The 15684-nt window shown below is 35.1% G+C and overlaps 1 protein-coding gene across 9 annotated transcripts in view; it reads left to right on the forward strand.

The window, feature by feature from the left end:
- KDM6A (lysine demethylase 6A) overlaps nt 1-15684 on the forward strand; it is a 204283-nt gene that overhangs the window by 157663 nt on the left and 30936 nt on the right. For all 9 annotated transcript variants that reach the window (XM_032426664.1, XM_032426669.1, XM_032426663.1 and 6 more), the window contains 6 exons: nt 5024-5153; nt 6665-6770; nt 7344-7549; nt 9605-9669; nt 9747-9821; nt 10373-10521. In XM_032426664.1, the coding sequence (XP_032282555.1) occupies nt 5024-5153; nt 6665-6770; nt 7344-7549; nt 9605-9669; nt 9747-9821; nt 10373-10521 (731 nt within the window). The remainder of the gene's footprint in view (nt 1-5023; nt 5154-6664; nt 6771-7343; nt 7550-9604; nt 9670-9746; nt 9822-10372; nt 10522-15684) is intronic.

Raw genomic sequence — 15684 nt, forward strand, 5'->3', positions numbered from 1 at the left:
GTCCTTCTTTGGTACTTAGAAGACATACAGATTCTTAATGGCCTTTACATTGTGCATGGCACATATTTCATCTTTTCGCATTTATTCATGTTGTCCTCTGTAAGTGACTAAAACTTCAGTAAAAGGCAGGTAACATAGCTGGTACGAACACAAGAAAGAATTCTGCAGTATTTTTTAGTAAATTAAATTTTAAGTTTGAGCAGCTATATAGTAAATTTTTAAAAGGCCTTTTTTTGTAGATTATAATGGAAAAAGTATAGAAAATAATCATCTTAGAAAATACATACGTTAGTTCTAGTTTGTCTGCATTGGCTTTTTTTTTTTTTTTTTTTTAAGATTTATTTATTTATTTATTTGACAGAGAGAGAGAGAGAGACAGCGAGAGCAGGAACACAAGTAGGGGGAGTGGGAGAGGGAGAAGCAGGCTTCCCGCGGAGCAGGGAGCCCGATGCGGGGCTTGATCCTAGGACCCTGGGATCATGACCTGAGCCGAAGGCAGACGCTTAACGACTGAGCCACCCAGGCGCCCCTGGCCCTTTTTTTTTTTAAGATTTAAAAAAATTTATTTGAGAGAGAGAGCACAAGCAAGGGGGAGCGGCAGAGGCAGAGGGAGAAGCAGACTCCCCACTAAACAGGGAGCTCGACACGGGACTCGATCCCAGGACCCCGGGATCATGACCTGAGCTGAAGGCAGACGCTTAACCGACTGAGCCACCCAGGCACCCTACATTGACCTTTTAATGTGTCAGATGTGAAAAGTATTGTTTTTAAATGCATTTTAAGGTTCAAAACTGTTCTCACTTAGCATCTCTATAAATCTCTTTCTGCAGCTACCAGTGCTTATGCATCTTATTTATTGGAGTCTGGAAGTCTGGTTATCCTTTCTACTATTTAGATTACTTTATTAGAAGGTATTATGGATCCACCATTAAATGTTTGTCACTGATAAATAAGATTAAGTTAAATGTTATCCTGTAGTTTGCCGCTTGGGAGGAGCATGGGGTAGAAGCAATGGAGTAGGGAGAATTACTTTTGCATGTAAGAGTGATAATTAAGCGATATTGGAACTTCACTACTGTAAATACACTATAGTTCTTTTTCTTTAAAGAGTATTTGAGTTTGTTTAAAATACCTTTTGGTCTGTGTTTTATTTTTCATTACTTTTCATTTTCTGTCCATTTTTCACTATTCAGCTATTACCTTTATTCTGACATAGACAAAAATTACATCTTTTTCATATTTTATTATTTTCTTTGTGTTGTCTTTTGGATCCACATTGTTGGCAGCATTTTCCCCAGTGGCCTACAACATGGTAACTACTGTAATTAATCTTAACTGTCTTACAAGATTTTTCATTTTTCATGTCAAACCACATTGGATGATCTCTAAATCAGACCAAATTCTTCTAAAGCATATAGTAAGATTCCTGAATTTCTAAAATTTGATTTAAGCTTTTTATGTTAGTCTTTTTGTCTAGATGTTACACTGACATGCATTTTAACTCTGGGCCTAAAAAAAAAGTAGGTGTGCTTTAATGTCCAGATCAAATGTTATCCTGAGTTCTACTTAAACACAGTGCCTTGGCTCACTGCCAATTTGTACTGCCTTTTCCCTGCTCCCCACTCTGTTCTTAGGGCCTCTGTCCTGTTTCCTAGATACTGTTGCCACCACTCTGCTGGAGCAGGGCCTTCCTCCCTCTTCCACTCTCTCTAATCTCAGGACAGTTGCTAGAAAATGGGGGAAAATTTAGAGGTCCAAAACTAATATCATATACTGTATGGGACCTAAGGGTATTCTGGAGAAATAATGTTAAAGAGTTCCATGGAAGTGCAAGTTATAAACAGTGTATAGTAGTAGTTACCCTAAGTTTTTATTAATAAAGTCATATGCTGTGGGTACCTAGGTGTGACTCTGTTTCTTAATATATTAAAGATTATAATCTTCCATCTCACCTTTTAGGTATATGTAAATATTTACTTCAGAATTTTTAAGCACATTCTTATAGTTTTATTTTTAGCTTTTAGCTCTTAAAGGACAATTTTGCCTTTTTACAGAGAATTATGTATATGTGTGAGTTTTTATATATACATACACACACACACACACACACACACAGAGTTGTAAGTGGCTTGATACATCAAAACACTATGGATCCCTGTGTTTGCTTGTGTTATTTCAGTAACTATAGGCCTTGGTTTATTAATGAAGAGACCAAAGATGCTCTGATAAATTAGAGATACAAATCTTAAGAGAAAAGTCAAGATGGCAAATGATAGGCATCAGGTTTACCATTTCTGTTCTGTTGGTGATGTCCTGTCTGCTGGGCAGGATTCCAGAACTTGGAAGAGGAAAGTGACTTAGCCTCAAGAGACTTGATGTCTCTGGTCTAGAAGCTTCATAACCAAAGATAATTAAAGCCTAGATTGGTTTACTTACAGAGCACTTCTTCATTTATCTACCAAATGATATGGGTAAATGTGAAACAAGTTTAAGCCAATATTGTAAAGAATTGGGCAATGACTAATTGTTTCCTACTCTGCTTGGGGAAAGTTTCAAAATGAGAGAAAAGGATTTAAAATGGGATAGTATTTCTTTCTTCAACGCATTTCTCTACTTTGCGTTGTTATATTAGTTTCATTACTCTAGCTTTGAAGTACTATAAACAGTGTTGGACACTTATATGTTCATAAGATAAAGTCTTTTCCTGTTATGTACAGTTCTGTCCTTTGTATTAGGACTGATAAGTGTATTTTCAGTGGAAAAAGCTTATAGTCACTATATAGACAACTACCTACATGAATTCCTTCAGGGAAATTCCTGTTTGTTTCAGACTTGACCTCAAAAAAGCAGGGAGTCCGTGTTTGTAATACAATAGTAAACTGCTGGATTCAATTTGATTACATGGTTTATTCTGACTACCCTCTTATTTTCACATATATAGTTCCTTTTTAAGATGTTGGTTATTCTTGTTTGGTTCATCTTAGGTGCTATACATCAAAAGGCGATTACAATACCTTTGCTGCTTTTATGGTTTAAAATTGTAATTGCAACATTTGGTGGTTCAGTCACTATCCGTTCCCTTAGTCATGACTCACCTTTTTTTTTCTTTTCTCCACCTTTTTCTTTTCTATTTTAAAATAAAAGCAGCTGTATTTTTCATTATTATACTTTCCCATTTCCCTTTTTTCTTTTGTTACAGAACTGTAGAAATGATGGAGGCAGAATTCTGCTAATCTATCAAACCCTGTTTTCTAGTCTCATCTCTAAATGTCCAGAATGTTGTAGAAGCTTAAATTTTGGTGCCACATTTAATTAGTATGAGATGTTCTTTTATGGTAGTTTTAATGCGTGGTCCATATCTTCCAATTCCTTAAAATATTAATCATTTACTATATTGTACATTCATCTCCTGCTCTAGAAAACAAATTTTATGTATTCGGAGTCATATTTTGTTTAAATCCCAAAGTTAAAAGAGTGGCAGATATACAATTCAGCATGCAAACTAATTATTTATTCGTATCTTGTAAGTGAATGTTTATTTGGCATTGATTTAATGATAATACTCGAATTTACCAGTGTCAACCACCTATTTTCTACTTCCATGGAATTTATAAATTAGTACTGATTTTATACCTAAATTTAAAAGCTTAAATGTCTATCTTTAAATGTAGAGGACACTCATGCTTTGTTGAGAGATGTCGTGATAGAATATTCATTTATTTAAGCTTTAGCCTTAATTGTTAGTTGAACTTAAAATTTCACTTTAATAACTATTTCACATACTTTTAAAAAAAATCAGTTATTTTAAACTTAATTCATTCCTTGAGACCTGCCATGAACGCTTTTGTTTTTACTTGGAGTTACAGTTAAAGAAATTAAGAAAGTGACATCCATGATCCTGTTTAATGTAACATCTCAAAAGTTTGTAGCAGTGGAATTTCAAGCCTTAGTTTTCATTAATGCCAACCAAAACAGGCTGATTTGTAAGGGTTTTTTCAGTTTGGCAAAAACATAGCAAGATAAGGGAAATTAATTTTGTTTCAACCTGTATTCTATAATATATGATGAAAATTGCTAATTCCTTCTTTAGTAAGTAAAATTACTAAGTTTAACTCCCTGCCATAATTACAATTTTCAAATTCTTAACTAAAATTGTAGTGTTAAAGTACTTGCTATTTTAATGCATTGATTATTTTTGAACTTGTAATAATTGGGTGAAGTTAACCTGGAATGAATCGAAAGCTCAAAATTATATCTTGCTGATTTTCTGAGTTGGGTATAGACTTTAAGAAGTAGGAAAAAAAAAATTTTAACACTAAAAGAGTTATAATTTGGAAATAATTCTGCCATATTTGAAGAATTTATAACTTAACAAACATGATACATCAACCCATTAAAGGAAAAGAAACCCCAACTACTACTAAGTAATAATTATATAGAATATCAGAGAATAGATAGCAGTTATATGCCTCATTAAAAATAACTGGTATAATTTCCATAAAATTTAGTAGATTGGAGTCTTGCTGAATTTTATTAGGGAGTTACACAGAAAATTCTTTCCAGATTTGAGAGGAAAAAAAGGTACAGATCTTTTCGGTTTGAGAATTATCACAAAGATATTCTGGTTATAATTGCTGAGATGAGACATAGGAAGAAAGATGTATTCTATTTTTACTATTATCTAGACCTTTTTGGTCAAGTTATTTTAACGTTTAATGGAAAGACTCTGATGGTAGAAGATGGTGGAGAGGAAATTGGAGTTCGTGTTTGTTCCTTAGGTGAGGAAAATAAATTGGAAAGTTAGGGGCAAAATAAGGAATGTCATCAATAATTCATGTGTTGTATTTTTTCTATTACTTTTCTTCAGTGAAAATAGAGGAATGAAACTAATGCTGAAGTTAATAATTGTTCTTAGTTTTTTCTGATAGATCCAGATCTCCTGGACTTAATTCAGGATTTTTTTTTCTGTTTTCTAAATAAATGTACAGCTGATTTATTCTCCCTTCTTCTTTTTTTTTTTAAGGAATCTAGGTAAAAATGGCTTATCTAACAGTAGCATTTTATTGGATAAATGTCCACCTCCAAGACCACCATCTTCACCATACCCTCCCTTGCCAAAGGACAAGTTGAATCCACCTACACCTAGTATTTATGTGAGTCTGAATTAACTGACTAGAAATAAATTAAACCGGTGTTTGCACCTACCTGTCTTTCATAAGATCTTGCTTTAAGTTAATATGGATGCCCTTTAGGAAACATTAAAATTATTGGCAGTAGCTTGAATGTTTTGGGGGGGGAAACGATGTATTCAGAAAGACTTCATAATAGCATTTAAAACATGCCTTCTCAGTTATTAACCCTGATTACATTAGAGTAGTGAGAAATACTTCTTACTGCCCCCAATTTTGAACGGTATGAGGCAAAAACCACCTAAAAGTATAACTTACGCTGGGTTTTAAATCTGCATTCTACTAGTTGTGTGGACCTTAACATTCATTCTGCTTATGCATCTACAAAACTATATATTTTCATTACCTTCAAAAAAGGCATTTGAAAACATAAAATGTGATAATAGGTATGTCATTTTTTTTTAAAGAATGTTAAATGTTAAAGATTATTTAAAACCGGATGTTAGTTTTACTTTAAGAACATTTAGACATCTGATGTAGGAAGTTGATAAAAGTTCAAAGAAACTCTTACATTTCTCCCAAGTAGGTCCTCCTACCCCATTTCCTTCCATCCTCCCAATTCTACCCCAAATGAAAAAAATGTTAAACTATAAAGTTTGTTTTTGGGGATTTGGCCCTGTTTTTGCCCTCTAGAGGCCAAATAGTGTATTAATTCTTCCTCCAACCAGTATTTATTGATCCTTTAGTATGTAAGAGAAGCACTGGGATAGATGTGTAATAAAACCTTTAAACTGAAGGCTGAGAGAGGGAAATGCAAAATTAAGATTTATCTTTTATGGGTCTTCAGCTTGCTTTCACTTTGGTATTATTTTTAAAAACACTTTGACCTTTTGTGGTTTTGTTTTCTCTTTTTGTGAGGAAAAAGCCCACATAACATAAAATTTACCATCTTAACCATTTTTAACTATACACTTCGTAGTGTTAAGTAATATTCTTATTGTTGCAAAACACTTCTCCAGAATCTTTTCATCTTGCAAATCTGAAATTCTATACCCATTAAATAGCAACTCCCTTTTCCCTGGTCTTCTCAGCCCTTGAGTAACCACCAATTTATGTTTCTATAAATTGACTACATTAGATACCTCATATAAGTAAAATTTTACACAATTTTTCTTTTTGTGAGTGCTTTATTCTCACTGAACATAGTGTCAAGGTTCATCCACATTGTAGCATGTGATAGGATTTTCTTCCTTTTTAAAATTGAATAATATTTAAATCGCTTTGATTTTGAAGTTTTAATTTTATTTCTTCCCGCATATTTTGTTCAAGATACAGTGGACAAGAGAAATGTATGTGGTTACTATCTAATTACAACTTAGGGTCAAAAGACATAGTGATAAAATGCTGTAAAATATAAAATAGAAATTACAGGGTGCATTGTTGAAATTGCAATAAATGATGAATATAAATTTGGCATAATATTTAAATAAAAGGTCTGTTTTCCAGAGATCTGACCATATGTTTTAATTTTACAGTTGGAAAATAAACGTGATGCTTTCTTTCCTCCATTACACCAATTTTGTACAAATCCAAACAACCCTGTTACAGTAATACGTGGCCTTGCTGGAGCTCTTAAGTTGGGTAAGCTTTAAATAAGAAAAAAGTTTTATATTTCCTTTGCTATCTGTGACTCTTAAAGCAGTGGCAGAAACTTATTTCTATTAAGTTTTTCAGTTTTCACATTTTCATTTTAATATTTTCTGGCTCTGTGTGTGTGTGTGTGTGTGTGTGTGTGTGTGTGTGTGTGTGGTTGTGTATCACTTTTTTAATCCATAGTGTGAAGATACAATATTGGTTTCTGGCAATTTACTAGTGGTTTTTAAATTTAGCTTTTATTTTGGTCTAATTATATAATTGTGATTTAGGTTATCTAATGAAAGAATTTTTAATATAAAATGTAGATAAAATACAATGCTACTAATAAGACTGTAGCCTTCTAACTAGTGCCTGGCCCCTTGATTCCGCCTTTGCTGGTGGCATGATGATTAGGTCTGGGGCTTCGTTGTCTGGTTGTGTAAACCTGGCACGAAGTTTAGGTTGTGCAGAGGCCCTGGTTGTTTTTTAGGGGAACCGGATAGAATGCCATAAAGCACTTTTAATGTATTATTCCAAATATAATTTTCATTTATTAACTACATTTATTTATTTATGAAGACCTGGGACTTTTCTCTACCAAAACTTTGGTGGAAGCTAACAATGAACATATGGTGGAAGTGAGGACACAGTTGTTGCAGCCAGCAGATGAAAACTGGGATCCTACTGGAACGAAGAAAATCTGGCATTGTGAAAGTAATCGATCTCATACTACAATTGCTAAATATGCACAGTACCAGGCCTCCTCCTTCCAGGAATCATTGAGGGTAAGTGTTTACTCCTTGAACATTATTTTATTTTTAGACTGTTCTATTGTTTTATGTTCTTTTGTTTTGAAAGGGCACATTTCTTTTGTAAGCATCTCATTATTTTGTAGTTACACGAAATACTATGTAAGTGCTATGCAGTTTGCTCTTAGTAAAGTCAAAGCAAGCCTATGGGTTGATAAAGTAAATATTGTTACTGTCTAGTGAGATGTCTCCCTCATCCCTGGGATGTTTCTGTTTAAAGCAGGATTTCTCAATCTTGGCATTATTAACATTTTGGTTGGATAATACATTGTTGTGGGAGGCTGTCTTGTATATTGTAGGGTGTTTGGTAGCATCCCTGACCTCTCTCCACTAGATGCCTATAGCACACCCCTTACCGTCTACCCCAGTTGTTAACAGTCAAAAAGGTCTCCAGGCATGCCAAATATCCCTTGGAGGGTAAAATTGCCTCAGATTGAGAGCCACTGATACCAGAGGATAAAGTAAGTCTCAAGATTGCTTTATGCTTGCAAAATTCCTAGTCTTGTGCCTTCCCATTTTTCTCCTCTACCAGGTTAGTATTATCTGATAGATAACGCCTCCAGGAAGCATTAGTGTTGTTCTTACTGGCCTCAGTCTGAAAGAGAAAACTGAGGGAGAGGAATAAATTATTTCAAAATATATGGAAAATTAAAAACCAAAGCGGAAAAATAATCAGAGGATTATTATTAAAAGACTCAGTCATTTCAGCAGTGAATCATTACTAAAATCCTTTAGCAGTATAATGAGTACTTCGTGAATTCTCCCACAAAGTGAACATAAAACATCCACAAAAATGAGTTTATTAAATGTATTACTCAAATACTTGTCTGTACTACTAAGTTGTTTTGTACTTATCCTACAGCTAAAACTTAACATGTGCCTGCAAGTCTTTAATTTGTAATTCATTAGATTTGCTTATCTGTTTAAAATTCTGCCTCGAGTTCACATTTTTAATGAAGGCAACATTTGTTACCTGCGAACTGTGTATTTGTATTTCTTTCTCACTACCATTCCCTATATCCTACAGAGAAATTCATCTAATGAGAATTGTCCTGCAGCTTTAATGAGCTGCAGTGAATTCATTGTCCGTATGAATCTCATATGGACAAACTTTTGAGATACTTCAACTATGTGGTAGTATTATGTTCAGAAGAGGATAAATAATAAGCAAGATTCAGGGATCACCAAAGAAGCCACCAAAGGAGGAGGAGTTGAAAAGCAAAGATCCTAAGAGGCAGAGTATTTATATGGGATGGGATCCATAACCAAAGAAAAGATGCCTTTTTGTGTGCTTTGACGGCATGGACCATTACATGTGAAAAATTTGGCAAATGTTTAGAAACTATACATTTAAAGGGAGGGAGGCCAAAATATACTAAGTATTGCTAACTCGAATAGTAGGACAGTGTTGAGATACTGTATCTGTGACCCCAAAATTGTAAATAATAGTAGTAATATTCGCATTGAAAAGCACCTATATTTATGCAGCACTTCTTTTCCTTACTAATGTTGTAAATGTGTTACCATTTGTGTATAATTCATTGTGGAAGAAAAGATTTAACCCAGGGAGAACTTCCATTTGTCCATAATCAAGAATAGAGAACATCTTACCTTCTACCCTTATAGTTACATACATACCCACACAGCCCTGCTAGTTTAGAAAATTTATAATCAAGATGGATAGGCCTCTCAATTTAAAAAAAAAAAATTCTCTCCTCTTAAAAATGGGGCAAGAATGAGAATCTATAGATTTTTCCCCTTATAGAAGAATGTTATTAAGAAAGAACTCTTAAGATAACTGTGGCTGAGGAGGTCAGATACCATGCCAACGGGTGGTGAGCATTGACTTTTCTTGGGTTTTTATTTAATGTGTGGTCTTTAAAGAAATTTTCATGTGAAAGCGGCCTATAGAAACTTAGCTTCCAAACATAGATAATACCATCAATCTAGGTGTGAAATTTACGGTTGCATGATGGAAAGGATAGCTGATTGTGGAATACTAAACTAGAATGTGTTTTGCTTAATCTATAGGAAGAAAATGAGAAAAGAAGTCACCATAAAGACCACTCAGATAGTGAATCTACATCTTCAGATAAGTAAGTCATTTTTAATGTCCACTTAGTATTTCTGTTTAAAAGGCATGTTTCTAATATTGTCTCTCTTTTTTTTTAAGTTCTGGGAGGAGGAGGAAAGGACCCTTTAAAACCATAAAGTTTGGGACCAACATTGACCTGTCTGATGACAAAAAGTAAGTCTTCATAGTATTTCTGTGAACTGATGCAGAGGTATCCTCTGCAAGACTGAGAATTGTCTACAATTTCCTCTTCTCTTTCCTCCCTTGTCATTTTTCCAAGTTGATATACAAGTTTCAGATAAATTATTTTTGCTAGGTTTTACAATGAAGTTATTTTCTTAAACTTAAAACTCATACAGGTTTTCATCAAGACCCTGACTAGGCTAAGTACACAATCATAAAGTTACATTTTATGACTAATAGTGTATAATAATTTTATAAAATAGAATTCTACAGCAATTATAAAAATAGGAAGTCAGGTTTTTTTCTTTCATTTACTTGGTATTTTTGTTTTAACTCAGTAATTTTTATGCCTCTTTTCATTAGGAAGTTTTCTTTGGAAAAATTGAAAAAATTAAGCATTTCAGTGTTCCCTATGCAAAAGTACAATATTTATAGATCTCATTGTTTTTTGGATTGGGACACAAAGTTTTTGAAGGAATGGCTAACTTCCACAAATATTTGTAGCAGGATTTCACTCTTGATCTGTTGTTATTTTATTGCAGATGGAAGTTGCAGCTACATGAGCTGACTAAACTTCCTGCTTTTGTGCGTGTCGTATCAGCAGGAAATCTTCTAAGCCATGTTGGTCATACCATACTGGGCATGAACACAGTTCAACTGTACATGAAAGTTCCAGGAAGCAGAACACCAGGTAACTTTTATGAGCTAACATTATCTCCTACAATTGAAAAACAGAATTAATCAAAATGTGAAACATGCAAAAGAGAACCAGATTCTTTTCATTTACAATGAAGGAAACTGAAAGGATTACTCCTGTTATAAGGTTTGACTTGTATTATTAAGATTTTTCCTGTTATATTACCTTTTTTTAATAAAATAGTCCTGAAACAATAGCATTTTAATCTGGAAAGGGGTCATTGGAGCACTCCTGGGAAAGTCCCTGTGGCTTAGAGACTGTTGTTGATCCTGTCTCCTGCAGAGTGATGGGATATAGTTTTTTCTAAACTTTTCTTTTTGCCATAGTCACACTAAGAAATATATTTTATGGGGGCGCCTGGGTGGCTCAGTCATTAAGCATCTCCTTTTGGCTCAGGTCATGATCCCAGAGTCCTGGGATTGAGCCCCGCATCGGGCTCCCTGCTCCGCAGGAAGCCTGCTTCCCCCTCTCCCACTCCCCCTGCTTGTGTTCCCTCTTCTTGCTGCGTCTCTGTCAAATAAATAAATAAAATCTTTTAAAAATATATATATATTTTATGACTTTGTGTACATACGTGTATACAAGAACAGTTTCATAGAATAATACATTTTCTAGTCTATTCCATTCTATTTCATTTAAATAAGGAAGTAGAGGTTGTAATCCTCTAATTGGGGTGCAACACACAGTTCACACAAAGCACTTGATGGGGAGACATTTCTAGAGTTCTCCTGGTATCCAGTCTGGACTTTCTATTAACTGGGCTTGTCACTTTTGGCAAATCGCATTTCTTTCTCTGGGTCTTTTTCTTCATTTGTAAAATGAATTACATTGGTTTTAAACTTAAAATTCTGACCAACACTAAAATACCATCTTCTTTGTGTTTCCTTGGATTAACATGAAATTTCTGAGTGATGTTCAAAATATTTAACAATTAGGGCTGATGACTGGTGATAACAAGTTCACCTATATGCCAATGCCTATAGGCTGCATATCACCATCAGATGTTTCTGTTTGCAACTTGAAGCAGCCATGGTTTGAAAACCAGAGTGCTTTCTTCTTTGTCACCTGCTTATTGAATTGTAACTACAAAGTTGTTTCAAAATAGGCCTATGCTTGCTTCTGGGTAACATAGGTCAGTGGATTCCAAGTCCTGACTGCTCATTAGAATCTCTTTTAAAAATAAATAGTTGATTAACCTCTGGAGATTGGGATCAGGCACAATATTTTTTACAAAGTTTCCCAGAGGATTATACTGTACAGCCAGGATTAGAACCATTAGGTTGTAGTAGTTTTTGTCCTCAAGCCATTGGAAGCCCAATTCTGTGATATTTTATCCATAGTTGGGTAAAGTGGAAACAGTTCTAGAATAAATGGCAGAAGAGCTATATGTCGCCCCCCCCCCCCCCCGCCCCCTTTGCCATTTAGACACTGATGTAAATACTGGGCAAGTTATTTGAACTCTCTAGAGGTTTTTTTTTTTTTTAAGATTTATTTATTTATTTTAGAACACAAGCAGGAGGGTCAGAGAGAGAGGGACAGAGAATCTCAAGCAGAGTCTGCAAGGAGTGTGGAGCCCAATACAGGGCTTGATCTCCCAACCCTGAGACCAGGACCTGAGCCAAAACTAAGAGTCGGATGCTTAACCATCTGTGCCACCCAGGCGCCCCAAGAGTTCATTTTTCTTATGTATGTAGTATTGGATTGGTTCTTTTAAGATTCATTTCAATTGAAAACCTCTCCAATTTGAATTATTTTATGTAAATAATACCCTCAACTCAAAAAGAATGCAGTTTTTCATTACAGATGGGGGGGCGGGAAGCAAACTTGGTAGATTACTTCTTTGTCACTTGTGTCTGAACTGTTTGGGTTTTTTTTTTTTTTTCAGTTTGTATATAAGGCATTAGTTTCTCAGAAGTGTCCTGCGGAACACTGAAGAATTCTCTAAGGAATTCCCTTAGAGTAGTGCTATCTAGTAGAAATATAATGCAAGTCATATATATGATTTAAAGTTTTATAGTAGTCATATCGATGCAAAACAAAATAGGTGAAAATAATTTTAACCTGGTATATCCAAATCTTATCATTTCAACTGGTAATCAATATAAAACTTATGGGATTTTTCAGTTTTTGTTTTCATATTAAGTCTTTGAAATCTAGTGTATACTTTATAATTTCTGCACATCTCAGTTTATATAAACCCCATTTCAGGTGGTTACTCTGTTAGAGAACTCGGTCTTAGAAGAAATGGATAGTTTAATTAGTTTAGTTCAATTTTTTAAAAATTATTTTGAATACTTTTTTATGGGGCAAACACTTTGTTCCTGGAGTTACATAGATAAGGTGGTACCTACCTCATGGACTTTGTGCTCAATCATGTATGTTCTAAACTATAGAGATGCTCTCAGGCTCTACCCCAAAACATTTTGAATTTGACAGTGGTATTTCAGCATCTCTAATTATAATTAGTGCTAAATTTTATTTTGGAGTCCATACCATGGCCAATTCCAACCATCTACCCATGGTAAGAGTTTGTAAGTATTAAGAGTACCATACTCACTTTTTTTCCCCCAACACCATTTGTTGAAGAGACTTTTTTCCATTGGACATTCTTTCCTGCTTTGTCAAAGATTAGTTGACCATAGAGTTGAGGGTCCATTTCTTTAAAGAACTTATTAAACTCAACACCCAAAGAACACATGATACAATCAGGAAATGGGCAGAAGACATGAACAGACATTTTTCCAAAGAAGACATCCAAATGGCCAACAGACACATGAAAAAGTGCTCAACATCACTCGGCATCAGGGAAATCCAAATCAAAACCTCAATGAGATATCACCTCACACCAGTCAGAATGGCTAAAATTAACAAGTCAGGAAATGACAGATGTTGGCGAGGATGCGGAGAAAGGGGAACCCTCCTACACTGTTGGTGGGAATGCAAGCTGGTGCAGCCACTCTGGAGAACAGTATGGAGGTTCCTCAAAAAGTTAAAAATAGAGCTCCCATATGATCCAGCAATTGCCCTACTGGGTATTTACCCCAAAGATACAAATGTAGGGATCCGAAGGGGTATGTGCACCCCGATGTTTATAGCAGCAATGTCCACAATAGCCAAACTGTGGAAAGAGCCAAGATGTCCATCGACAGATGAATGGATAAAGAAGATGTGGTATATATATACAATGGAATATTATGCAGCCATCAAAAGGAATGAGATCTTGCCATTAGCAACGACGTGGATGGAACTGGAGGGTGTTATGCTGAGCGAAATAAGTCAGAGAAAGACGTGTATCATATGACCTCACTGATATGGGGAATTCTTAATCTCAGGAAACAAACAGAGTTGCTGGAGTGGTGGGGGGTGGGAGGGATGGGGTGGCTGGGTGATAGACATTGGGGAAGGTATGTGCTATGGTGAGCGCTGTGAATTGTGCAAGACTGTTGAATCACAGATCTGTACCTCTGAAACAAATAATACAATATATGTTAAAAAAAAACAACAAGAGGGGCAGAATGAAGGGGGGAAATCGGAGTGGGAGTTGAACCATGACAGACAATGGATTCTGAAAAACAAACTGAGGGTTCTAGAGGGGAGTGGGGTGGGAGGATGGGTTAGCCTGGTGATGGGTATTAAAGAGGGCACGTTCTGCATGGAGTGCTGGATGTTATACACAAACAGTGAATCAAGGAACACTACATCAAAAACTAATGATGTAATGTATGGTGATTAACATAACAAAATTTTTTTAAAAAGTACCATATTCACATCACACTATCATATGTAAAAGACACGGTATGGTGAGAGCAGCTACATTTTTCTCTATTGAGGTAAAAATCACACAGTAAAACTAATCCTTTTAAAGTACGCAGTTCAGTTGCATTTAGTGTATATTCACTGTGCTGTGTAGCCATCACTTCTGTGTAGTTCCAAGAGATTTTCATCTGTCCAAAAGGAAACCTCATACCCATTAAACATTAACTCCCCATTCCCCACTTCCTTCTGCCCCTGGCAACCAGTAGTCTACTTTCTGGTTCTATAGAATTACCTGTTCTGGATGTTTCATACAAATAGAATCATATAATATGTTCCCTTTTGTGTCTGGCTTCTTTCAGTTAGCATGTTTTTGAGGTCACCTGCATTGTATTAATGGTTCAGTCCTTTTTATGGCCAAATATTCCATTGTGTGGATATAGGACATTTTGTTTATCCGTTCATCAATTGATGGACATTTGGGTTGATTCCACTTTTTAGCTGTTGTGAATAGTGTTTCTGTGAACATTCATGTGCAAGTATTTGTCTGAATCCCTTTTTCCAGTTCTTTTGGTTATATGCCTAGGATTTGAATTGATTTCATATGGTGATTCTATGTTTAACTTTCTGAGGAACTGCCAAACTGCTTTCTACAGTAGCTGCACCATTTTACATTCATGCCAGCAATGTATGAAAGTTCCCACATCCTTACCAACACTGATTATTTTCCATTTTTTCTTATTATGGCCAACCCAGTGGATGTGAAGTGGTTTTTCTTTGTGGTTTTGGTTTTCATGTGCTTGCTGGCTATGTATATTATCCACTTTGAAAAAATGTCCGTTCAGGTCCTTTTCCCATTTTGTAATTCAGTTGTTTGTCCTTTTGTTGTTGAGTAGTAGGAGCTTATATTTTGCATATTAACCCCTTATCAAATATATGATTTGCAAATATTTCCTCTTATCCTTTAAGTTGTTATTTCATTCTCTTGATAATGTTCTTTGATATACAAAAGTTTTTAATTTTGATGAAGTTCAGTTTATCCATTTTTTGTTTGGTTGCTTGTGCTTTTGGTATCATATGTAAGAAACCACTGCTGAATCCAGGGTTATCAAGTTTTACCCCTGGTTTTCTTCTTAGATTTTTATAGTTCCAGCTCTTATGTTTAGGTATTTGATCCATATTAATTTTTATATGTGGTTTTATATGAGCTAAGGGTCTAAATTCATGCTTTTACATATCCAGTTGTCCCAGCACTATTTGTTGGAAAGACTATTCTTTCCTCTATAGAAGGGTCTTAGCACCCTTGTTGAAAATCAGTTGGCCACAGATGTATGGATTTATTTCTGAAATCTTGATGCTCTTTCCTTGATTTATATCTCTATCGTTATGTCAGTACCACGCTGG

The sequence above is a fragment of the Phoca vitulina genome, unplaced genomic scaffold, assembly GCF_004348235.1.
Source record: "Phoca vitulina isolate PV1807 unplaced genomic scaffold, GSC_HSeal_1.0 scaffold35, whole genome shotgun sequence".
NCBI lineage: Eukaryota > Metazoa > Chordata > Mammalia > Carnivora > Phocidae > Phoca > Phoca vitulina.